This window comes from Uranotaenia lowii, chromosome 2, assembly GCF_029784155.1.
Source record: "Uranotaenia lowii strain MFRU-FL chromosome 2, ASM2978415v1, whole genome shotgun sequence".
Classification (NCBI taxonomy): Eukaryota; Metazoa; Arthropoda; class Insecta; order Diptera; family Culicidae; genus Uranotaenia; species Uranotaenia lowii.
In genome coordinates, this window is record NC_073692.1 from 188,474,783 (window position 1) to 188,501,397 (window position 26,615).

The 26,615-nt window shown below is 34.6% G+C and overlaps 3 protein-coding genes across 4 annotated transcripts in view; 1 reads left to right on the forward strand and 2 right to left on the reverse strand.

Moving 5' to 3' along the window:
- Positions 1-2,429, reverse strand: part of LOC129745081 (gastrula zinc finger protein XlCGF8.2DB-like) — a 42,384-nt gene extending 39,955 nt beyond the window's left edge. The window contains exon 1 of one of the 2 annotated variants that reach the window (XM_055737916.1): positions 1,935-2,429. In XM_055737916.1, the coding sequence (XP_055593891.1) occupies positions 1,935-1,982 (48 nt within the window). In that variant the 5' untranslated portion in view covers positions 1,983-2,429. The remainder of the gene's footprint in view (positions 1-1,934) is intronic. The other variant, XM_055737917.1, reaches the window with a different exon arrangement.
- Positions 1-24,615, forward strand: part of LOC129745082 (RNA-binding protein 42) — a 62,819-nt gene extending 38,204 nt beyond the window's left edge. Inside the window, exon 5 of the mRNA XM_055737918.1 lies at positions 24,197-24,615. Coding sequence (XP_055593893.1) covers positions 24,197-24,321 — 125 coding nt within the window. The 3' untranslated portion in view covers positions 24,322-24,615. The remainder of the gene's footprint in view (positions 1-24,196) is intronic.
- Positions 24,616-25,151: 536 nt separating this feature from the next.
- LOC129749517 (radial spoke head 1 homolog) lies at positions 25,152-26,191 on the reverse strand. Its single transcript, XM_055744496.1, has 2 exons — positions 26,040-26,191; positions 25,152-25,983 (listed from the first exon to the last, which is right to left on the reverse strand). The coding sequence occupies exons 1-2, from the start codon at positions 26,121-26,123 to the stop codon at positions 25,195-25,197; spliced, it is 873 nt and encodes a 290-aa protein (XP_055600471.1). The 5' UTR covers positions 26,124-26,191; the 3' UTR covers positions 25,152-25,194.
- Positions 26,192-26,615: the final 424 nt, after the last annotated feature.

The window sequence follows — 26,615 nt, forward strand, 5'->3', positions numbered from 1 at the left end:
GTAAAAAAAAATGAAATTAATATTTTATTAATGTAATTGCAGACTTCCAACAACTTTTTGGAACACTTAAATATTTAAAGGTTTATAAAAGTATATCAGCGAAATTATTTGAAACAACCGTTGAAAATTTCCATACCGTTCATCGATTTTGCTGTAACTTACTCAAAAAGTTTTTTTTTTTTGGTTTCTTTGACGGTTCTTTGGTCTCTTACTCAAAAACTTTGTTTTTTTTTGGTTTTTTTGTGAAAATTGTGAAAAAATCCGGGCAATATCCGGACTTTTTTCACGATATCCGGGCAACCGGGCAGGACCGGACTTTCTCGAAATTTTGCATCAAATATCCGGGCAAACCCGGATAAAACCGGGCAATCTGGCAAGCTTACTCTAAAAGTACATTTATAATCAAATAGAAACGTTGCTGACCAAAACCCGAATTCTGACATGAAATTCAATTTCAGTTTTGATAATAAAATTTGATCCTTAAATTCCAAAATTTCATGAACTTCAACAGTGGAGTACAGAATGGAACGCCGAAATATTATTGCTTGAAAGTCCCTTTGATGTCGCTTTACTAGAAAGGTACTTAAGTCTGAAAAACTTACTGACTGCTGCAAGCTCAAATTCTCAAATTTTTACACCACCCATAACTTTTTTGGTTGTTTTTGCTGCCAAAAATAATTTTATAATTTTGTATGGGAAAACAAAATTTTTCTTTCAAAAATCGCCAGAGATGTAATTAAAGTTCCAAAAAATAAAACATTGGATGAAAAATATTCTTGCAGTACAACTCATGTGAACAAAGCACAAACCTAATTTGTACCTCAGAGAAGGTATTCGATGCTATACAATTTTTTTCAAAATTATTTTTTTTTACTTTTCGTTTTTGACTGCTTATTTGAAAGCTGTGTAACCGTAGGATGAGAATAAAAAATCTCAAAATACTGCTTTACATAGTCAGTGAAATTATTGATTCATATGTATAACCTTTGCAAAACATTTCATGAAATTATTAAAAGCTCTAGCTAGCAAAATCTGCCATTTTTTTAAACTTTTCAATGGATTCAAATTCCTTATTTGAAAATGGTTATTACTTTTTTCATTAAATGCCTAGCAAAAAATGAAGCTTAAGAACCAGAAATCAAATACCAATTTCATTTCAAGCTTATTTGAATTTTCTGGATGTGCAAACATTTCTTCTTCCATACAAAATTGAAACGTGAAACTCAGAAATCAACCAAATCATCTCAAATTTTACACTGATGCTTGGTGACCCAAAAGCAAAAAACATATAGGAGAAAAAAGTCATTTTTTTGCAGCGGTCTAGTGTTTATTCATGAATTCTTTTGTTCGAATCTTAAAGCCATAACTAAACTACAAATGACTTTAAATGTAATAATTATGAGTGGATCATGATGAACTGTGTTCATCAGGATTTCAAGTATGTAGTTGTGTCTTTATTCTTAAAAGATTTAAAATTTTCCTTGTTTATCGAGAATTGGTTCAAAATTTCAATCTTTAGCCAGTCAACAAATCCCATCGAATTTAGGCGTCCAGCTGATTCCTAAAGGTGTTGTTTGCGATTGGTTTTTCACATCAATATTCAATCCACCTGAACGGGTAGGAAGCTATGGCATTTTCAAACGCCCCAATTGGTATGGAATTATGCATCCCCAGGTCCATGTGATACGCTAATTTAGAGTGTCTGCCCTGGCGAAGGATTGAATTCCTGAAGCCTGCCTTAACAACACAATCGTCCCATTTGGTAGCAGAAGAGCGCTCACAAAACTTAAAACTGGGAATTCGATGTTCTCCGAAGGTGTTTGGTTCGAATGTCCTGGATCTTTGTTTCCCGATTAGCATTTATCCACTCGCAAGATGTGACAACGAGTTTGATTTTTTTCGACTGAAACCCAATTTTGCATTGTAAATTTTACCTTATCCATAGTCATCGGCGTTAGATTTTTCGAGCTACGATGGTACATCCAAATTCAGATAACGTCTCACTAGTGATGGATTTGGTGATCTTCCAGTTTAGCCAGTGTACATGCGATAAAGCGATGCAAAAACTATTGCAAACAACTAACTATTCACAGCATCTTACGGCCATAGCACAGATTGACAGGTACCACTTGAGGAATCTTCGACAACAGGAATGTTTTTCACTGATCGCACAAATAATTTGAGTTTATGCGTTAGCCATTTCCATTTTCACTTAATGTATGCAATCACACTCTCTAGTACGTATTTTCTGCTAACAAGAATGCAATGAGCTTTATATAATCCACTTATAGAACATCAATATAAACAGAAGGAATCAGGATCTGGCCAGCAGAGTTTGAATCCTTATACGCTTCACACGGCTTCGTTCGGTTAGCTACAACCGGTCCGGTCGAGGTTTGTCGATGAAATGTTGTGTCCCGGTTGCCAATGGGAGCTTTTTATCAACGACCATTCGAATCGAAACGAATCGAAGATGATGATGGGAGCTGCAAGTCGCGAACCTTTTTACTCGTCATTTTTCATCCTGCTGCCGTCTGAGAACCGGCGGCCGGGCGATAGGGCGACGCGGTAAAGATGACCATTAACAACCAATTAGAAGCTCCCGAATGGATGGTTCCCACAATCAGTTTTTGTTTTATTGAGATGTTTGAATCTCGGTAAAATTAAGTTCTAGCTTGATAGGCTAGCTCGTGCCGATTGATTTGGTTTTCGGCAAACGAACGCTAGAATCGTTTTATATTAAGCCGAATCTTAACTTAAGAATTATGAGAAATTCGCGCTGGATTAAAATTTTAGATCTCAGTTTTCTTCTCGTTTTCGAGTGCTAGACAGCAAAAACATACTGATGTTACTGCCAAATTCAGCTGGGATTTTTTAATTAAAGAAAAAAGTCTCTAAAAGTTATTTGGGCATTTTTGACGAATTTAGTGTATACCATTAATTTTAAACGAAAATCCAACATTCGGTTTAGATTGTCTTTTTGACACTATTTGAAGTTAGAAGGCTTGTGTCTTTTTTCAGGGGCTCTCAAGAAAGATTATTTTTTCTCCAAATAAAATCTTAAAAGAAGAATCAGGACACCCAATCCCTGAGATTATTTGATTCCTAAGCTGTATCTCGAAGCCAGAATTTCTTACACAGATCAAATTTACTCCAAACATGCGCTGAATAGAGCAAAACAACTGGATAATGTTAGCTGGAAAAATTTTAACAAATATATTTTTTAAGTTGTGAAGCTTCGAAAAAAAAAAAATAAAAAAAGCGATTCAAGATCGTGTTTTATCATTTCCAAACGTTTCCAATATATTCTTAGGAGAATGATATGAAATTCAAAATGCCACTTTACTTTAAATTTGATCAAAAAATCGATTTCGTCTATGTTTAGAATTTGATGCTTTGGGGTTGATCAGTCTCTATTTTGACGGTTTCAACAAGTTAAAGGGCTTAATTGAAGTTGATAAAAGCTAGTACAATGTTCTTGCGGATGAAAATCTCTCTCACGGGTGTTTTGATCGGCAAGTTCTATCGAAGGATAACGATTTTTGGATTCCCTGGGCCTGGGTCTCGAAAGGTGCACTCCGCTTCCCGCACGTGCAGCCTTGCCAAACCAGGAATTTATTCGAAAATTTGAACATCTTCTGAGTGCGGACATATTCCGGAACGCTGAACTTATCCTTGGCCGTGAAAAACAGGTTGCCGGGGATCTGTTTGAAGTCGGCCTTCACATATGTTTCGTCGTCCAGGATGCAGCATTCAACTTTCGTCAGTATGTTGAGGTACAACTTCCTGGCACGGGTTTTAGCGGACGTGTTCTGCTTCTCGTCGCGATTAGAGGCCTTTTATACCTTGAACGTTCGAAGCCCAGCTTTAGTTTTGGCCTTAGGTGCAGCTTCTTAGCCACATCCCGAACGGAGGCGTTAGGGTTTCGGTTGAAGGCCCCAACTACGCGGTTGTGATTTTTGGTGTTGTACGGAATACTTTTTCCTTCATTTCGTTCCTCGAACCGCTTAATCACTTGCTACACCGTGGAATTCGCGTTCCCAATGTTTAGCGATAGACATAGACATATTGGTAGAATGAAGTGTCTGTAGTTTAGTCGTCCTACGCAAAAAGTGTTTTTACCCAAGTTAAACCCAAGCTAGACCACTTCTGTTAATCGCGACCGTGCAGTAACTATTAGTGTTCTCTAAAAACATCGAAGTTTTGTGCCGAACCAACAGTTATAATATTAAAATCGTATTATTTGAAAACTGTTTTTGACCGGACAAGGTGTGCAGTGGTGAAGAACAATAGATAGCCCATGAGCAGTGAACCGCTATGAGTGAAGAGGACAAAACTATAATGTTGAGAAGCAATAGTGCCACCAGAGCTAAGCCAAAAAGCTCTGATATGACAATAACCGAACTATCAAACCTCATGAAAACACAGTTCGAAACCAATCAACGTAGTACTCGAGAGGAAATCTTGAAGCTCGGAGAGAAACTTACTTCTCAAATGCTTCAACTTCGTCAAGATCTCACTAGTGACATCCAAAAAATACGTGAGGAAAATGTTGTGACCACCAAACGACTAGAGGCATCCATCGCAGGTGTGAAGCAGGAGAATTCTCAAGCTATTGATCGAGTGCAACGGAACAACGACCTCATCGTGAGTGGAATACCATTCGTTCAGGGAGAAAACTTGTGTGCCTATTTTGTGACAATCTGCCGCTCTCTAAATTACTCTGAAGATGCTTGCCCAATAGCTGATATTCGTCGTCTCTCTCAGGGTCCCCCTAAAAGCGGAGCTTCGTTGTTGATTCTCATCCAATTCGCCATTCATGTTCAGAGGAATGAGTTCTATAGCCGTTATCTGAAGTCACGTTCGCTATCCCTGAACGATCTTGGTTTTGCTGTAAACAAGAGAATTTACATAAACGAAAATCTCTCTCCAGCGGTCAGAGAAACTCGCTCTAAAGCTCTGCACTTGAAAAAAAGCGGGGCCTTGACTGCTGTCTACACACGCGAAGGAATAGTTTATGTGAAATACAAAGTTGCGGATCGTGAGATGAGTATTTCTGTACCTCCTGGAACCGACATAGAAGAGCTCATAAAAACAAATATCCTTTCCAAATAGTTATTCTTCTTCCTTCAAATCCTATCCTTACGATCCTCTGACTCCCCTCCTAAAAGTTACAACATGCTAAACCTTTCCTACAAAGTTTCTGTTTACTCCTACCGATCCCATCCTTTTTTCCTGTGACTCCCCTCCTAAAAGTTATAAAAAAATACCCTTTCCGCTTAGCTATTCTTTTTTCCTTCCAATCCGTTCCTGATCATCCTTTGACTCCCCTCCTAAAAGTAAACCATTATCATCGTGGACGTGGACGTGAGGATCGTGGACTGCTGCTTCTAGTATCTGCTATTAGAGCGTGTCGATAGTTTTTGTCTCTATTAGATTGTGTGGTTCTTTTAACTTTATTTGCGTAGTTTAAGACTCCTTTTTTATATTGTATAGAGAAAATGATAAAGAAACAGAATTGTAATACAAAAAATGTGCTCATATCAATACTATTTTTGAAGGTTTTTTATATATACAATGGTTGATAATACCAGCAACACCCCTTCAAATTTGTGCTTGCCCGGAATAGTTCTTAAATCGGCTATTTTTTCAGGTAAAATCTCCATAGCTTGCGTTAACAGCCAAAGTATGTGTGCTCGTAAACTTGCTAAACTAGATGAGTTACGTGATTTATTAAGAATCTCTAATGTTGATATTTTTTGCGTTAGCGAAACGTGGCTCAAAGGCAATATTGATGACGATTTAATTTCAATTGATGGTTATAATATTTTTAGAAATGATCGAGTTGGCAGACTAGGCGGAGGCGTAGTCATATACGTGAAAAAGAATCTACGAGCATCTGTTGTATTAAAATCAACGGATGCCGATAGCCAAGCAACCACGGAGTACTTACTTCTCAACATTATTTCAGGCTGTGAAAAGTTTTTGGTAGGAGAATTCTATAACCCCCCTAATGTTGATTGTTCAGACTTATTAAGCAGCATTTTTTCTGATTATTCTTCAAAATATCAAAAAATCTATCTGCTCGGCGATTTCAACACAAATCTCCTGGACAATCAGTCAGCTAGAACTAAGAATTTCATAGATGTCTTAACGTTGAATAATGCTTCTAGTTTAGGAAACCAACCCACATTTTTTCATATCAATGGATGTTCGCAACTTGACCTCATATTAACTTCAGATTATTCAAGTATTCTCAGATTCAATCAAATTGATTTCCCTGTATTATCTAATCATGACCTTATTTTCGCTTCTTTAAATATTGATAAAGAAACAACAAACGAATTTCGTACCTTCAGAGACTACAATAAAATTAATATACCACTTTTGAATAGGGAACTTAATGCAATCGATTGGGGTCCGTTTTACAGTGTTGATGATACAAATATTTTAACAGAATATCTCAATCTAACATTAAAAAATTTATTTGAAATATGTGTTCCCTTAAGAAAATGTTCATCCGTAAGAGGTCACAACCCTTGGTTTGATGCAACTATAGCCAAAGCTATGATCGACAGGAATTTAGCTTTCAGTCAATGGAAATCATCTCGCAGGAATGAGCATTTTACACTTTACAAATTGGTTCGCAATAGAGTTAATACAATTGTACAAGCTGCAAAGAAAAGATATTTCAATAGATTCCTTGATCCAAAACTACCGTCCAAAATTCTGTGGCAGCGTTTAAAAACATCTAAAGTTAGCAAAGTAGGTGAACAACCTTTGAATAATTTTACAGCTGACGATATAAATGATACTTTTCTGAAATCATTCACTTGCAATACAACAATTGACTTGATGAGTCTACAATCTAGTTGGAACTCTTTTTCTTTTACTCCGATTCAAGAAACCGATGCTATTGTAAGTCTGTCCGAAATCGATTCAAACGCTGTTGGATTAGATGAAATTCCTCTAAAATTTATCAAAAAAATCATCCCTAGCATAATTCAACCACTAACTTACTTGTTCAACAAAATAATTACAACGAACAAATATCCAAAAAGTTGGAAAGCATCCAAAATTCTTCCTATTAGGAAAAAGTCAACTCACAATACTATTGAGAACTTGCGACCAATTAGCATTCTAAGCGGGTTATCGAAGGTGTTCGAAAAAATTTTAAAGAAGCAAATCAGCAGTTACTTGATGGAAAACAAACTAATTAGTGATTTTCAATCTGGATACCGTCAAAACCATAGCACCAAAACTGCAATGATTAGTGTGTTTGATGACATAAGTGTTGAACTTGATAAATCCCATTCGGTTATTCTGATTTTATTAGACTTTTCCAAAGCTTTCGATTGCATAAGCCATAGTGTTTTGCTTAAAAAACTTTCCAATAATTTCGGCTTTTCAACTTCCGCGATCAATTTAATCAGATCATATTTATCCAATCGATTTCAGTCAGTGTTCAATAATCAACAGTACTCTACTTTCTCACCAATCACATCAGGGGTACCTCAAGGTTCTATTCTGGGTCCGATTCTCTTTACGATGTATATAAATGATTTACCAAATGTTCTAAAATATTGCAAAATTCACATTTTCGCAGATGACGTTCAATTATATTTCGAATGTTCTAATCTAAGTGAAGAAACTATCAATGTGCGATTAAATTTGGACTTGCAACATATTTTTGCTTGGTCTATGCGAAATGCCCTTCGTTTAAATGCTAGTAAAACACAAGCCTTGATATTGAACCGCAGTAATTTATCGAATATATCACTATCAATAAATAATACTCCCATCCAATCTGTACCCCAAGCTATCAGTTTAGGCTTCAAAATACAGTCAAATTTTAATTGGGATGCTCATGTTATGCAGCAATGTGGTAAAGTTTATGCTTCTCTAAAATCACTTAATTTAAAAGCTAATTTTCTTAGCACAGAATTGAAATTGAAACTTTTCAAAAGCCTAATTTTTCCGCATTTTATATCTTGCGATTTCTTACTTTTTCAAATTTCTCAAAACGCTTTGAACAGGCTTCGAGTAGCACTCAATTCCTGTGTTAGATTTGTTTATGATATTAACCGTTACGATCACGTGTCACACCTACAAACCCGCCTAATCGGTAGCTCGTTTGAAAATTTTCCTAAAGTAAGATGTTGTTTATTTCTGTTCAAGTTAATTCATACTAAAGAGCCACAGTATTTATATAACAAATTAATCAAATTAAGAAGTACTAGGTTTATTAAATTTCTATTACCACGTCATCGGACTATATTGTATGGTCACAGCTTTTTTGTAAGGGGTGTAACCTACTGGAACTCTCTACCTAATTCACTCACTTTAGAAAAATCGAAAACATCCTTCAAAAATAAATTGATTGAGCACTTTAATTTAAGTTCGTAAATTTCACTTTTCATATTTTTTTTTTCTTTTCATTAAAAAATTTATTATTACCACACGTCATGAAGACATCAGAATCACACTTAGTTCTACAAAAAAAAACAAAATGTAACAATTAAAAAGAATTTCATTCTTACGTTACTGAATAAAGTCAAATAAATAAATAAAACGATGCGCAAGATGATTAATGCGCAAGATTTTATCACGCACGAGCTGTTCTTTCGACACCATTTCCGCGAGTTTTGATCACAGGACTTTAAAACTTGCAGGATATAAACAATGCACTATGAACTAAATCCACCCAAATTTTCATTAAAATTTATCCTAAGGTTAAAAAGTTAGAGCAATTTCATAGTGTGGCAATTTTATCGTGGGCACCCTTTATCAAAAATTAACCTCAAACCACAACAAAAACTATACCAAAACTATACATTTACTAAGGGAAAAAGATGAACTCTCACATTAATCAACCTGGTTGCTTCTAAACGCTTTGATTTAATCAGGAAGGGTGTTTGTTTGCGAGCCTTCGAAAAAATAGATATCTCAAGATTTTGAAATTACATTTTCACTTACATTTGAAATTTTAAAAGAACTAACCAAGTTTTCCCCAATTTGAAACTCAAATAATAGGTTTTTGAAAGTAGAAAACAGTTTTGAGATATTTTAACTTTAGACTTTAGTTATTGATGATTTTCAGTAAAAAATCATATTGATCAAAATTATACCGGTGATCAATGTTACCCCGTTTTACGGTACCAAATATTTATCCAGAATAAAAACAAGGAAATGGGACCATACTCATAAAAACTAGAAGCTAGAAAATGCATAGCCTATTTTTCAACTCTGGCTGCATAAAATGTAGAAAGCGTATTTATGAAAATCAGTGCTGAAAATTAAACATTTCGACTCTGAAAACAGTATTGTACTGATATTGATACTTTTTTAAATTGTTTTTCGCTTGCAAAACGGCAGTCCACGATCTGCTTGATCTGAAATTTTCAGTCATTATTATTGTCGTCCACATGCCGTTCGTCGTTGAGTGGTGCTTCTTGAAGTTTAATTGATAAAATTTGAAGTTTGAAATTTTTCGAATTTGCATAAAATTTAGTATGCAACTCGTTACAAAACTCGACGTAAACCTCGTTGAATAAACGTACGACTCGGGCTCAACAATCTTATTTTTGCAACTTGTTGCATAGATAACTATTTTGCAACTTAGTACAAATCAAGAGGTTGATTTGATTAGGTCGTATGAGCCACTTAATGAGTTTTGAGAAAATCGCTTTGGAAGTTTTGAAACATTGTTTAAATTCTAGTTTTGAAACCATCGTTCGTTCAGAATTGTCTGAAAACTTGGTATTCAATCTTAAAATAGATTAAAAATATGCCTGCGTATTGAATATGGGCATTAACTTTGTTCTTAATAGTCAAAGTGTACTTACAACCTTTTGCATTTAATTTTGGCGCTAACGTCTTTTTGTAAATTGATGAATCTCATTTGATAATTGATTTCATTTGTCCAATACCTCGATCTATTCGATTTTCGTTAGATTTATTAACATTTTTCACCAAATTTCAACAATTTCTACAAAAATGCAAAAGGACCGAAAAACCAAATCGCCGAACTGTTATTTTGTGTCCTTTTGCATGCACGGCAATTCAGAGCAACGCAAATGGTCGTTAAAACCAAGTTGCACTCGAAAATGATAAAGTCATTATACGTCTTAAATTCAAATCATTTTGTAGGAGTTATTATTAAACTAAATAAGACCAAATTTTTATCTAATATAGAATAAAGGTTAACCAATCTTTTGAAGTCAATAACTCATTTGGGTTTATAATGGTTCATACGACCTAATCAAAATAAACTCTAGAAATATGTTATTTTTCAAACAGGTAAAAAATTATTTTTTTAAACGAACGCAAACCATACAGAACCCTCAATAAAACTTTAAGTTTTTTCGAAGAGATTCCTTTTACTCAACTCTAAGCGTATTTATTTCAGGGATATGATAGCTACCCGCATACTAAAAAACCATATCTCAAACAGTCTATACGATACATATACGGTTTCAGAAATAGTGATTTTATCTGTAAATGTAGCTGTTCTTCCAAACTTTACTTTGCCAACGATAAGAACGAAATATGAACGTTAATGTGAAAACGTGATGGTATCTGGAAAGGTTATAGAATGATATGAACGATTACCTTCAATTTTTCTTTAATTATAAAACCGAACTCGAACCGTTACACATACCGTTCATCCTTTCTGTCATAAATGAACGAAACGCCCTGTCAGAGATGCCAGATGGTTTTTTCCAAAATTAGTTCAAATTTACGAAAATAGTTTTAATTTTTATTATTTTCATGATACTAAGCGAGTACTTCATGATACAAAGCGAGATACTTCAATTTAAAATATAAATATGAAAGTTTCTTTTCGAATCCATGCAACTCATAACATCATTTGTCAGTCATTCGTCATTGAATAAAATGCACTTTAAAAAGTAACCAGCAATTACAAATTTGATGTGTAGGCTAGCATACATACAAACAGGCGACATAGAAACATAAAAGTTATAAATCTTATTTTATTTTAACTTTCATGTTGGTACATTTTTGAAAAATTGCTAAAGACGGCACCACTGGACAGGCCGACAAGTTGAAGAAAAAAAAAAAAACAAAAACTTTTCGTGTTTCGTGTTGTCCCATGACGAAGTTCAACTTCCATAGCACCCAGCACCCAGCAGCAACAAAAAAGTCCTCTTCGATCAGGGTCCGACATACGGACAAACATTTGAAATCAAACCGGAAGAAGGACACCAGCGATGTCCGCAACAGGTAAATTAAACATTATAGTAATATATCGATCCAAATACACTAAAAAGGTTTTTTTTTGCAGCGCCGGGAGCTGGAGGAGCAATGTCGTCGTACTGGGAAGAATAATATGTCCCGTACGACTTCTAATCCAGCAGCTACGCCAACATCCCGCCCGTGTGATGAAAATTAAACCACCCCCTAATGGAGAAGCTGATATGTGAATAAATAATATCGTTCTAGTGAATAAAATAGAAATTAATAAAAATTTAAAATTGAGTTTATTTTTTTAAGAAAATTTTCTTTTGTGCGTGTGTGCGTGCTACTTTCCCTTACTATTCAGAATACGGTACGCATAACGTTGGAAAACGTCATTTCGAATCGTTATACAACTATTACTGTTAATGTTCACTTACAAGTAAATTTTAAGAATAACTGTAACAACAACAGTTCGATGCACAAAAACGTTATTCATGAATGGTTTACGAACGTTATCGCAACTGTTTGCAGAACAGTTCTCCCATATAAGAGTTTGAACAGTTTTTAACAGTTACATAACCTAACAACATATTAAAAATACAATCAATTCGGAATTCACGATTCATGTAATGTATTTAACAATTTATTTAAAAGTTTGCCTAAAGTTCTATCTACGCCTCAACAAATCGTTTTGCGATTTTTTGAGAAAACGTTTGGTTACAATCCTGGTTTATGCGGGTAGTATCTTACATTAAGGTTGCCGAAAAAAATTCTGTGTTTTTGAGAAAAAAAACCTGACTTTCTGTGATTTAACCCAAAAATTCTGTGATGGTTTTCTGTGATGCTTTTTCCTTTAATTTCATTGAAAATTCTAGATAAATTGAGTCGTTTTTACATTTAAGTTGGGTAAAATCAATTAATATTACCAATCTTATCATACTTTTTAATTAAAAGTTAAAAATTTGATTCTTTTTTTTTTGCAAAAAATTATAATCTTGGAAATCCGTTCAATATTCAAAAATTCTGTGAAATCTGTGAATTTTTCAAAATTCTGTGTTCTGTGACACAGATTCTGTGATGAAAATTTGCTCAAAATTCTGTAAAATTACAGATTTTTCTGTGGTTTCGGCAACCTTGTCTTACATATGCTGAAACCACCAACCCACCGAATGTGCACTTTGTATGCCGTGACCGGGAATCAGTCTCATGAACGCTGACTTAGAATGCTTGAAGGCTATCTTCTAAGCCACGGGCTGCGTTTGGTTTCGAAAAGGCCTGCTTTTCCCACCAAAAAACTTTTCGATACAGTTTCATAAAGTGCTATTTTTTCGAAGGAAAAACAACAAAAAGTTATTTCTGGTAAAGCAAATTGGTTTTCAAGAATACTTCCCGGCGGTGTAAAAAATTATGTATGCAACTCGTTGCAAACTCGTTTTTCATATCTTATCGTAATTATCCGTAATTTGTTTGTTTTCTAATCGACGTTTTTCGGCGAGTTTTAGAAAATAAATCCGTAATTTGAGACTCGTGCTGAAAAATCCACTTTTTGCAACTTATTGCATAAAAAACTATTTTATTTCGAACGTATCGCTACTGTTCTACAGCTATTCTCCTGGAGTATTAGACTGAGTGATTTATGATTTTCTCAAACTCTGGGGTCTTTAAAGCTTCGTTTTGTTATTTTATGTTTTTTGCAAAATTTTTAAATAACGTGTCTCTTAGACTGCCCCAAATTTGTATGGGAAATTCAAAACCTGTGAAATGTTATGCGCTGCAGGCTGAAATTGGTCCTAGTCCAAGTACAAGATCTCATGCCAAATTTGGGCCAGATCGGATCACGGGAAGGGGTTGCTCAACGAGCCTGAAGTTTGTATGGGATTTCGAGACATTTTGTTCGGGAGAAACATGAAAAACCAGTTTTTCATCAATAACTTTGGTTCCCGTCGGCCGATTTCTTTCAAAAACGGTTTTTCTTAAAGCCTAAATTATGAAAAATATTTCATCCGAAGACTGCATTTCAATTAGAGTTAAGATAAAAAAGTCATTAGGCTACAAAAATGGGCCAACTTTTTTAAGGATGGTATTCATCACTGTTAATGAGTCGAGGCGGTCGAACATATTGACATACATTGACATACATACATACATACATACAGACATACATACATTGACATACAAACTTCAGGCTCGTTGAGCGACCCCTTCCCGTGATCCGATCTGGCCCAAATTAGGCATGAGATCTTGTACTAGGCCAAGGATCAATTTTAGCCTGCAGCGCATAACTTTTTCAAAAGTCGGGTCATTTGGGGCACTCTAGTTTCTATGAGTAAATTTGAACTTTTATGTTAATTTGGGAAAATTGAATATTTTATTCTGAAAAATCAACACCATTTTTTTTCTTCTGTAGAGCCGAGCTTGATTACGGTTTTTTTTTAATTCTTTACAGGAAATTCTCCGTTAAACAACTTTGTCGAAGACCATAACTTCCTATCTTATCAGGCAAAAAAGTTGAGCTGTTGAATAGAAGTAATGCCTTTGGCATTGAAAAACAATCAATTCATTTGACATCACTGCTGGCGCCTTGCGAGTTGTTGCTTGAAAAGTATGCAATACACTGACAAATCATTTCACACTTTAGTGTGTCAAATTTCACACATTTTGGAAATAAGTAGACCAACACATTAAATGTGTGAAGCTACTGCTGCACATTAATGTAAAACATCGCTTAAGGAAACGAAATGTGAGCGTTTCACACATTATGCGAAAAGCGTTTGAAATGAGAAAATGTGTGAAATGTAAAAAATTAACGGGCCAAATGTGTAAAATATGAGTTCAGGGAGTTCGCAATATTAATTTATGATTCGAATTTCAATGGAATATTAGAAAGACATGCTTTTCAGAGTATTTTTATTTGCTTTATGCTGAATATAAGAATTCGCTGCAAATCTGCATGGAGGAGAGTGCAGATATTTTCGAAGTCCAGGATTTATTCCCCCAAGCGGCTGTTGGCAGCTACCCCGATAGACACGATCTAAAAAATATTAATATCAATTGTTAATGATTTTTTTATATGTTGATCTTATGCGGAAACTTACCAGAATTACTTCTAACGACGCAGTTTTCAATTTTATTCAAACATTTTTTTTTCGACTGGTTTTGTCTCCTTGATGGTTTTCAAACTGCTGGATAGGCCATTTCCACACACTTTCTTCTTAAGCTGCTAATTCGGATAGTGTGTAAATTCACAACTTGCGCGGTGTGTAAAAATCTCACTCCAGTTTGACAGCTCCATACATTTGCCAATAATGTGTGAAACTATTTTGCAAAATGTGTGAAATGATTTATCAGTGTACCTCGCTAGGCACCAACAGTGATGTCAAATAAATTGATTGTTTTTCAATGCCAAAAGACATACTTCTATTGAACAGCTGATAACTTTTTTGCCTGATAAGATACTAAGTTATGGTCTTCGACGAAGTTTTTCAACTCCCCTTTTCGTGCTCGCCTCCACAGAAGAAACAATAGTGGTGTTGATTTTTCAGAACAAAATATTAAATTTTTCCATACAAACAGAAAAGTTCAAATTTACTCATGTAAACGTTACTTAAAAATTCTGCAATGAGTTTTGGACCAAAACGAAGCTTTTAAGACCCCAGGGTTTGAGAAATTCAAAAATGGTCCCAAATCGACTCAGTCTACTGGAGTGTGTACATATTTTTAAGATTTTTTTTCTTGGCCAAATTGTCTCAGAATCATATTTTATTTAAGGTATTTAAAAAAAAATTAGACTAAATAGACCGATTTTTCAAGGGTTTTCCTTTTCATGCACTGGAACAAATTCTCATACAGTGTCAATCATGAGTGTTCAGAAGAAATTTGACATCTCTATTAGTCAAGCTCTTTCTGATATCTAGCGTAATATTTCACAAGGGCGAATCTAGCAGTTAGCTTGAAACGAGAAAAACGCGTTTGAAATTTCGGAATATCTAATCAAACCCTATTCAGATATACTAGAACCGATATACACCACTTAACGAGAAATCGGGAGACACGAATAGCGCTATCTGGCGACAGAAATGGAAGTATTACACTGTGAATTTTTTCGGAGCTTTGATCAGAGATGCCAGGTGTTCTGATTTTTCAATTGAGAATCGCAAAAAGTGTGTCGTAGCATATCGAAAAGGCGGAAGTAAAATGAGTACTTTTTGAATAAATATGAATTATTAACAGTGCATATTCTTACAATTCTTAAAACGTTATCCAAACCCTTAAAGCATCGGCAGCGGTAAGTGCTATCGAAGGTGTTAACCCGGGACACATACTAGGTCCTTTTTTGGCTTTAGCAGCTCATTTGCGCACCGGTAAGTGCTTAACTGGTTTTCATTTTTGCCACTGGTGACGCTCCGATAGGTGTTGTTGTTTTATGTTGCTATTTTCTTTTGTAAATTTTTCCTAAACACTTTAGCACCTGTCAAATCAGGACCTTGTCGGTATTCAGGCCAGAAGCCATAAGCTTGCTTTTTCAATACATACCAAAGAGCAAGTGTCAAAAATGAGTGTTATTATAGCTTTGACACCTGACCGCTGCTGATACTCTTAAACATCGTGATTGTAATATTACTATCGATTTGACGCAAAGTTTAAAAAAGAAAGAATGAAATGGGAATGTTATTAGACTCTAAAACTTTTAGGTTAAGCATTCGTTATAAATGAATAATTTATTATGACTTCATAAATAACTAAAAATAAATTGATTTACGACATTCGCGATGAAATCTGCCAGCACAGATTTTAGACTTTTGCATTGCAAATTTCCGCCAGCACTTTACGAGTAAACAAACAAACTACGTATTCTCAATCAAACATTTGCGCCTTTTAGTTTCATTAAATCGAATTCCATAAAATTTATTTCATCTTTGTTTCCATTTCGAGTTTTTAACAACGATCCGTTAGCTAGAATATGTCATACAAAACGGCAAATCAAAATAAGCGGAAGCTTAATACAAATTTTAAAAGCTTAGCTAAGAGACGAAAATTAAATATAGATAAATAAATAAAAAATAGAAATTCAAAAATTCAAATTATTATAAATTTTTCCTAGTTATATTTAAATAGTTTTTGTTTGTGTTTTGGATTATCATTTGTTTTGTAATAGTAAAAAATAATAAATGTTTCATTTCAAAACCAATATATCTAAATGCCATTCGGAACCTGAGATGAATTTTCATTTAATTTCGTCACATTCCATGGCGGGAACAGAATTTTTCCTTCTTGGGAATAACAAATGACTTGATGCTTAATGTGCACACAATTTTCGGGTTAATTAAAATAAAGTGCTTAAATTTTGTTTTCTCCTTGATAATCGTTTCTGTGAAACTTTTTCAGCTTTGATTTTTTATTTTTTTAGATTTTTGTTTTGCGTTCACGTGCACAAATAAATGATAGAAAAACATTGAGAAATATATCGCATTTCGATTATTAATTGAGAATCGAAAGAGTTTTTTCTTATTTATTTCAGTACAATTGGTTTAAATATGAAAAAAAAAAAAACAATTCTGTTGTACACATTTGTTTCATTATTAAAAAAAATCAATTTGTGCCCTTTCAAAATGTTAATCTGGAGCTGTCAAAATGCTGGTCAGGGATGCCATCCGAACATATTTTCATCACTTTCATGTTAAGTTTAGGAACACATAAAAAAAAATCCGTTTATTTAAGAAATGAATTCAAAATTCGCACCACCAGCCTTCTCTTCTTTCATGTTTTTCAGAAGATATGTCACAAGTTTCTTAGGCATAATTTCAAGTCCATTATCAGAAAACATGGATATTAGTTGTTAGCCTTTTTTTTGGAGCACTGGCATTTCGGAAACGATTTGTTAGCATTGATTTTTTTTATCAATTAATTAATTATGAACATTCAAAGGAGATTATTGTCATGATATTGCTGGATAAAAGCTCGGTATAATATCCTTTGACCTGAGATCTAGATTTGATAAATGTTCTAACAAACTTTATAGATAATGATAAACCAATTTGTTTGACAATGTTCAAATATCAACAAGAAGCATCCAGCATGAGACAATTACAGTACCATTTTTTTTTTGCAAATTCTTTATTTTAAACGGCTCATACCATCTTTAAATACGAATCGTTTAAAAAACCCATTTTTTGCCAAATTGAAAACCGACACCCGTCATCTAGTTAAGAGAAAATAACGATATTTCTACGTAAATATTTTTTTCTTTAACTATTATTAGTTAGCAAAATTTTTATAAACAGTTAAGCAGTTTTTTTCTAATCTGACCAATTGAATTTAAAATCCTTTTCTTAAAAAAGACTTTATGCGCATCCAAATCTATGTATCTTTTGAAACAATTAAATAAGGAAGGTGATTGAAAGTAATTTCTCCGCTCCATATTTTGTTCAGAAATATTTACAAGTATGGAATGGAGATATTATCTTAAATTCCTTTTTTTTGTTTGTTGATTTACTGAAATTTTTATGGTGCACACTGAACCCAAATTCACTCTTAAAATACACATGATTTTTCACTTAAAAACAAGGATCCAGTGATTTTCTTTTAATCAAGTGCGACATAAACATTTCACTTGGCAGTCACTTAAATTTCAAGTGAATTCATCCACATTCACTTCAGTCGTCACTTGAATTTGAAGTGAGAAAAAATATTCACTTCCCCATCACTTGAGTTTCAATTGAATGTCGGGTTGTAATTGTGTTTATTTTCAGAGTTCAAAATGGCAAATTCTGAAGAGCAGCGTTTAAAGCTTATGCTGGATTTGGAGTTTCCCATCAATTCTTCTCTAGGCGATTTTGGTGGTAGTTTGTGTTAAACGTGATGTAAGAAAAAGTTATTTAAAGGTGTTATCATTTTGCAGCTTGTGGGTTGAACTGGACAGATTTTCTGGTTTGCAGCCGGGAAGATTTAGAAGTCGCACTATCCGCAGTAATGATTATAATTTTAATGGCATGTGCGGCGGAATGAAAACTAGAGAGAAATTTTTATTTTATAGAATTTGAAAGAAAGGTGGATAGACAGGCATTAGTGCGCCAATAGGAGAAAGCTTGATAGGTGTTGAAATTTTAGGCTAGAGGGCATGTTGATGAAAAGCTCCCATGAATTGCTCCCGCCTTTGCTCTGCATTAGCTAACTATACATGAGAAACCCAGAAAGAGAATTCCCATGTATAGCGAGCCCAATGGTTTGAGAGCGTGTTTTTACGCACACTTCAAACGAGCAAAAACGTAGCAACCCATGGGCCTACTGAGCTTTCCTTATGCGAGAACAGTTCTATCGACGTTGCCATTATTTCAGATTCGCTGCGAATAGTTGCTACTTGTCGATTTTTTCGCATTTCACATTTTATCTATTCCGCGTTCTAACTTTTTGGCCAAGTGTCAATTTTTTTTTGAACCGTATTTTTCTTGTTGTATTTTTTCTTTTTGCCAATGATTGTTTGTAATATGATTTTAATCGCCGTAATTTGTATGATTATAATTTTAATGGCATGTGCGGCGGAATGAAAACTAGAGAGAAATTTTTATTTTATAGAATTTGAAAGAAAGGTGGATAGACAGGCATTAGTGCGCCAATAGGAGAAAGCTTGATAGGTGTTGAAATTTTAGGCTAGAGGGCATGTTGATGAAAAGCTCCCATGAATTGCTCCCGCCTTTGCTCTGCATTAGCTAACTATACATGAGAAACCCAGAAAGAGAATTCCCATGTATAGCGAGCCCAATGGTTTGAGAGCGTGTTTTTACGCACACTTCAAACGAGCAAAAACGTAGCAACCCATGGGCCTACTGAGCTTTCCTTATGCGAGAACAGTAACCGCAGTAATTCACTTGACCGGTCACTTAAGTGAATTTCACTTGACCGATCACTTAAAATTCAAATGAAATTACGTATGGCGAGAATTTACTAAAGATGTCACTTATTTTTTGAGTGAAAATTATTTTGCGTGCAAGAATAAAAAACAAACAATTTCATTTATCATAACTGGCATCCCTGATCAAGTCGAGTCGGAATACACGCTATTCACAAGTTAGACGAATTTCTCGAATTAGTGCTTCCATTTTGTCCGCTAGAGGATGCTGATGGTGTCGCCTTCTCATTATATGAAGAAAATAAGTGTGGTGAATATTGATTTCAATTATATTTGCCCTATTTAAAAAAAAATCGACCACTTTATGTTAAAGAAAAATGAGAAATGAGTGAAAAATTCACTTATTGTTTGTTTGTTATCTAGAACATTTTTTTAATGCAATTTCAAGACTGAATTGAAGCAATCTAGAGATTCAGTAGAATAATTCAATCAAGTAGACTCGTAACACATTCATATAAGAGCATATGAAGAACGTATTTCGATAAGAGTTACCAAGGAATATTTAAAGAAGGTAGTGTTAAGGCAGCCCTGCTCTAGTATTAGTACATACTGCGACGTCACAATCACGAAAAAACTTTTAATCTACTAGGAAATTTACCTGTTTTGTTGATAGCTCGGAGAATTTGCTGGAAATTTACCACTATTAAAACATGTTATTCTAGAAGGATTCTTGCTCTTCAAGATAGGTACGAAAAAAGTTGGATTTTCGAGTAATTTTTATATAAAATAGACCATCAAAGTTCGAAAAAATTGTGGATTTTTCCTACTCAAATTTGCAAAACTTTAAAATTAGTTCAAGTCTTCCATGAAAATGATCAAGTCAGTGTAGTTTAAGATCCTTATTACAAAAAAGTTATCAAAAACCAAACTTTTATACAAAACCACAATTATTAATTGGCATTTTAGTACATCAAGTTAACAATCATTAATTGATGTTAATTGTTCTACATAAGAATTGTATAAGATAAACTGGTTGTATAAAAATCGTGACAATCAGTAGAACACTCAATAACTACCAGCTAGACCTTTTAAAAGGTAATTTTTTATTCGTTTTTGCACGTTTTAGCTTCAAGGCGACATTGCATTCATTAATAAAATGAGAAAAAAACATAATGCAATCTTCAAAGGACCAAAAAATTTCATGACAGAGTGGCAATAGAGGCAACACAATCAAAATAAAATTGGAATTCATTTTCGTTCTAAAACGTTTTTTTCTTTGAAATTTCTGCCATCCGCATATAAATTTTCGATACATTCGTTTTTGTGACGTCACAAAAAAATCCAATATGGCTCTCGACACAACCTTATTTAAATATTCCTTGAAGAGTTACGATAAAAAGGTTATTTACCTTCAAACATGAGCTTGCGAGGGTAAATTAACGAAAAGTACCTTAATTTTCGTTATTTTAACCTAAAGAAGCTCATTTTTTAAGCTTAATAACTTTTTTTCATTACTCTAATTGAAATGTGGCTTTAAGATGAAATGTTTTTTTTTCATACATCGACCTTTGAGAAATCTGCCGAAAAAGACCACAATTATTGGTAAAAATACTGATTTTTCATGTTTCTCTCGAAAATATTTTAAAAATTCCATAAATATTTCAGGCTTGTTGTGCGACCTTTTCCCGTAGTCCAATTTTACCGACATTTTGCATAGGATCTAGAAGGATCATTAGCCTGCAAAGTATGAAAACTCACAAGTTTTTAGTTTCCAATACAACTTTGGGCCACTCTATTCTGTACTGTTTGTGACTTCAAATACAGAAGTTTTGCCAAAATTCTCATTTTCAACCCTTTTCACTCAAATTGTAATACCCCGATAATCTTTTGAAGATCCAGCTAGTTCTAATAATCTTTATCGTGCTTTATCTATAGTAATCTATTTTTCAATTACAAAGGCTGAGATAAATATGATCAAATGCGCTGGTTCATAAAAGTTAAAAATAAACCAACTAAGCAGCGATGTAAGTTTCCAAAGAAGTTAGTTTGTCGTGCTACCGTGTTCGAAAAATAAAGATGAATTCTCTCCACCCGGCAGGGATTAAACCCGTTGTTGGTTGCACGACATCATGTAGCCTTGTATTATCGGATAATGCTTTGAAGCTTGGGTTTATTTGACTTCGCAACAAAAGAAGTGTCTAGAAGTGCAATGATAAGACGGAAGCACTTTTGGATTTTCCCAAAGGGGGACGAAGTTCATCTTCTTCAAACAGACAACTTGCTAAACGAAAAACTTTCAACAAGGGGCCGTTCACTAATTACGTAAGCACGATTTTGAAAATTTTCAACCCTCCCTCCCCCCCTGGTAAGACAAAGTAAGATTTTTCGAAACCCCCCCTCCCCCCTAGTAAGATCTTACGTTTTTAATTCTATAAGAAATTGACACACTTTTTCAAAAACCAGCTATAAAATATTAAAAAGGTTTCATCCACGCTTCAAAGCAGAGCACTTTTTAAGTAAAACTTAATAACTGCATTTGAAAAGCATAATTCATACAATACAACAGATAAAATGTCTTAAACGATTATAGAAAACATTGCGATTATAGAAAACATTACGATTATAGAAAACATAGCATGTTCGAGGTTACAATTATCTTCAATAAATTTCCACAATCGAAAAAACTATATAAAATCCAAATTCCGATTTAAAAACAAGTGAGAGATCAGGTAAGCACATGGTACCATAAAAAATATTTTGTTTTTTAACTAAAAATCATACAAATCTTTAAAAAATATTGTTTTATGCTACTAGAATTGGTGCGAAAATGTTTAACGACAACAACCTAACAGCTGAGATGCACTTTAGCGATAAGCGGTAAAGTTTTACGATTTTTTTTGGTAAATAGTTTGTAAAATTTAGAGTTGGTAGTGGCTTGGTTGAAAAAACTGTTTAGAAATTTATTATCTAAAAGCCCGCATATCTTTTTTAAAGACTTCTACTTGATGAAGTCATTTTCGAAATAAAATGTTTTCAAATCATGGTGTCAGAACACACCATTTCCCTGTTTGTTTCTATAATTTCTCAATTAAAAGATTGTTATGATGAAAAGCGATTAGCGACGATCTTTTTAAATAATGTGATTCAGTGTTTCTGGTGCCATGTTGGTTTGAATTGGTTCTCTATTAATTTTATAGAACCAGCAACTGTTTTTAAATAATTAAAAAAGATTAAAAGATTAATAACATAACATAAAAAATTGCCAACAAATAGGTAGTGAAAAATAAAAATAAAACCTGAGTAATATGGTTTCGTATGGCTGTGACGAATTATCAATGTAACATTTCTTACGTAAGATTATTGGAAACCCCCCCTACCCCCCTAGTAAGAGATCGTAAGGAAATGTGAAACCCCCCCCACCCCCCCTATGTGCTTACGTAATTAGTGAACGGCCCCCAAGTAGTATTTACTTGAAAACGGAAATTTTTTCAACAAATTTCCTCTTAGCTATTTAAACAAAAACACTACCACTTATTATCTCACAGCGAATATATCTCAATGGATTGAAATGAGCAGTTAATAAACAGATTTGAGTAATAAAATTCGACCCTATTTTGTGAAATCCTAATTTATGAGCTCAGAAAAATAATTCTACTAGCAATTATTGATCGCAGTCACTCTCGAATGTTCCTTATTCCACGATCGAAAAAATAAATCAATGCATTGCAATGTGCGAAAGTGAAAACGTTTAGCCGCCACTCTTGATCGACGTTTAGAATTTCAAATACAAATCCTGGAAAGCGATCAAGATTCATAAATCGGAATTATGAATTCAGTGTGCTGGAACATTAGAATTATATCAGGAATTCACAAATGACAGTTACGATTGATATGCGAGCTGTATAATGTTTTTTTCATAAACATATTGACTGCATAACAGTCGAGGCAAACGAAAAGCAAAGTTCCGATGCAAATAGCTGGATTCGATGAGAAAAATAGGTGAAGATTATAAAAACCACTACAAACAGTGTTCTAAAAAAATAGAATTAGTTTGGTAAAGGTCGTATAAGGTCGTGTAATATTGTGAATCAAGTTATTTTTGAAGAAATTAACCAACGGAGCTACAATTTGCGTTTTTATCATTTTTCTTAGCAACCAATTACATGAGTGGTGCTGGACAGCTTTTTCACAATAACATTTTCCAGCTCAGGTGATGAACTATAGAAAAAAAAATCACCCACTGTAGAAACCCTCAGAAATATAAATGCTGCTACTCAGTTCATTCGCTCCTTATTGTTGCTTTCTCGGTTTTCTAACCGAATTAAATGATATTCCGTCAGATCAGACCAAGGAGCCTCACCGCAGCAAATAAACAGCGTTTTTACGTTCAAAATTTAGAACACGGCTCCGTTATCAGAAAATCCTAAACCCAATCTAATTGAATTATGTCCAAAAACACATTAGCGCACAATCAATCGAAAGCGGGACGAAAAAAGGAAGTCAATGGAAAAAGGTTAACGCAATGTGACGTCATTGGCTCATCATCGTTCGGACTAAGGATTGTTTTTCCCAATAACAGATTCTAAAGTGTCTTTGCTGAGAGCATTTATGTTCGCCCACTTTTTACCATTACCTGTCTGAATTGACAGCCTTAAAATAGAACGTCTGTTTTTACAGCTCTTGCTCCGGAATTTTTGGCTCATAATTTGTTTTTTAGAATTTTTGAAATTTGACTTTTTTTAATTTTCAAATAAAAAAAATCAACGTTTAGAATTGAGAGTTCAGAACTCAAAAGTAAACATTTCAATTAATACTACAGCAAGCAATATTTGAAATGTGCTCCTCGTTCAGTTTGAGAACTTTTTCCATGGCAGGATACAACTTCACCCGATTGCAGATTCATGACCTTTGAGGTAACCAGCAACAATTAGCCAATGTCAATGCTGCAATTTCTGTCATTCCTGGTGTGACAAAATAAAATCAAGCTGTCACGTGATCCAATTGCCCATGGACGGTCAAACATGTACCACCTACTAATAAGTAATAAGTCGCACAATTGAAACAATCATACAAAACAGAAAACTTTCTCGAAGCTCCTGATCGGAATGCCGATGTTTGATGATGTATCCTTTTTCTCGTTCTCATTCACAGGTCGTTACGTTGGAAGTCGTCCGATCAAACTTCGCAAAAGTACATGGAGAAATCGGAGCATCGAGGTGGTCCGGAAGAAGGACAAGGAAAAACAGGCACTTCTTAGTTTGTTCAATCAAAACTAACTTCTATTGCATCTATGCGTGTATTTGTGTGTGTGTTTGGGTTAATCAACTACAGCTTTCCCTATCTTGATGTAAGTACAATTAAAACTCCCATTTCGGCCGAGTTCAGAATATTTCTCTTTCGGCGAAAGAAATTGTTCACTTTACGACGATGACTTAAGCTTTCGCGTGTGTTAGAGTAGGGCTCGATTCGATTGGATCTTGCAGAGTTTTTGGAAGCTTAACCATCATACACAAAGAAACCAAGATGAAAAAAAAACTATTAGGACAAAATAAATTAAGTTTTGGATGAAAGATGCGCTCCAGTTTTAGTTTAGAAATGGAACGAAAGAAATTATAAACGTCACACTATTTAACCCTTCGTATCATAAAGTAACAAATATGCAACAATTAATGGATTGAAAAAGTGAAAAATCGTATCGACTCAGTTCCACAGGAGAAACAAAAAAGATGTTAATTTTTCAGTACAAAATATTCAATTTTCCCATACAAACCTAAACGTTCAAATTTACTCATGAAAATGTTGCTTAAAAATTCTGAAAACAAAAATGGAAGAGTTTTAGACCAAAACGACCCCAGGTTCGAAATTCGAAAATAACCCCAAATCGACTCAGTCTATTGTACATATCATTTGATATCTTTCATTATCATTCTGCTGGAGTTCATCTAGCCGTTATAACATCTATTTAATTACAACAGTTTCAGACTAATTTTTGATGTTTTTGAAAATAATCGACTTCTTTTTTTCTCAGGGATCTTAAACGAAGTAGGTTAATAACCGACTCAAAATCTCTGAGTGCATTAAAATTTAATTCATCAAAGCACGATTTTTTTATCAATTTTTTTTATCGATTAGCTATTAACAATTTTGTTCTAAATAGGCAATATATCGGAAAGCCGCACGATTTCCGATTCTTCCGTCTTATTGCTTTTTTTACTCAAGACGATCGTTGAACGATGAGTGGAATCCACCGAAGAACATTCAATTCCATCATCATCGTCATCATCGGATGAGCTTAGTTCCGACACTTCCGAGTCAATCACCGGCTGAGGTAATGCTTCTAAAGGTAATTTGGAATATCGGTACTCCTCGAAGCATTCAGGCTGCCAAATCAGTTTCCTGTCGCCGCTAGCATCACCATCCATTGGTTCTGTATAAAACTTTCCGCGGAGAATGGTCTTGGCATCAAAACTAAAACATCCCGGACCTATTGGGTAGTTTTCGTCCCAATATCCATGAAAGCGACAGCCATCCATCAGGATCTCCGCAGGGCCTCTCGCCGTTCCCTCAACCCAAGTGCCCCTCAGTGTAATGCCATCCTTACTGAAGTGGTAAGACCCAACACCGTGACGTCGATCTTTGAACCAATTGCCCTCGTAAACAGCTCCATTCGGGTAGTAATACTTCCCACTGCCATGCCGATAGTTTTTCTTGAATTCCCCTTCATACCATGAACAGTCCGGGTAGTACATCTGTCCGGTACCGTGCTTCATACCCTTACGCCAGTACCCGTCATATCGGTAACCATCTCGTAAAAACAAACGGCCCTGTCCATGGAGTTGCCCTTTCCGGAAGGATCCCTGGTAGCGATAACCGTCTTCGAATTTGATCCTTCCTTCGCCATGAGGCTCAAATTGTTTGTTACGAGGGCCGTTATATTTCTGAGGATAGGCTGACTAAGTTATGCGGTCCTCAACTCAATAAAACCGTAACGTACCTGAAGTTCGAACAAGAGTGGTACCTCATCTTCTGGAGGACTATATTCAGATTGAATCTTCTCTCGACAGAGTTTATGAATCATTTTAGGTATGGTAACTTGAGTGAGTTTTCAGCTGTTAATAGATTTTCTAAAAAAATGCCAAACACTTTCAAGCTCATGACATTCTTCGATATTTGATTATTCGACTCTCTGGAGCCACCATGAAAAATTAGAAAAAAAACATAGCGTTAAGCAACAACTGTATTCCATGAAATTCGGATTTTCGGGTTTGTAATAAAAATTCACAAACTTGAATTACAATGCCGCTCTTTAATGCACTTCCATATAGCACTGGCTTACTCAACCAACTGACCATACGTATGTACCTTCTTGTACGTACGTACACTCCACACTTTATCTGATTCGGCTTGTTTCTCTTTCTGTACATTTCCGCGATGCGAAGTAAATCTTTGACGTTTTGTAGTTAGATGATTATTCGTTGTTTGAAATTTAAAAAAATTGAAACATTTAAGATTTTGAATTTTCAATTGAGCACCAAAAACCTTCTTATCTGAAAGCTCAAAATATTGAAGC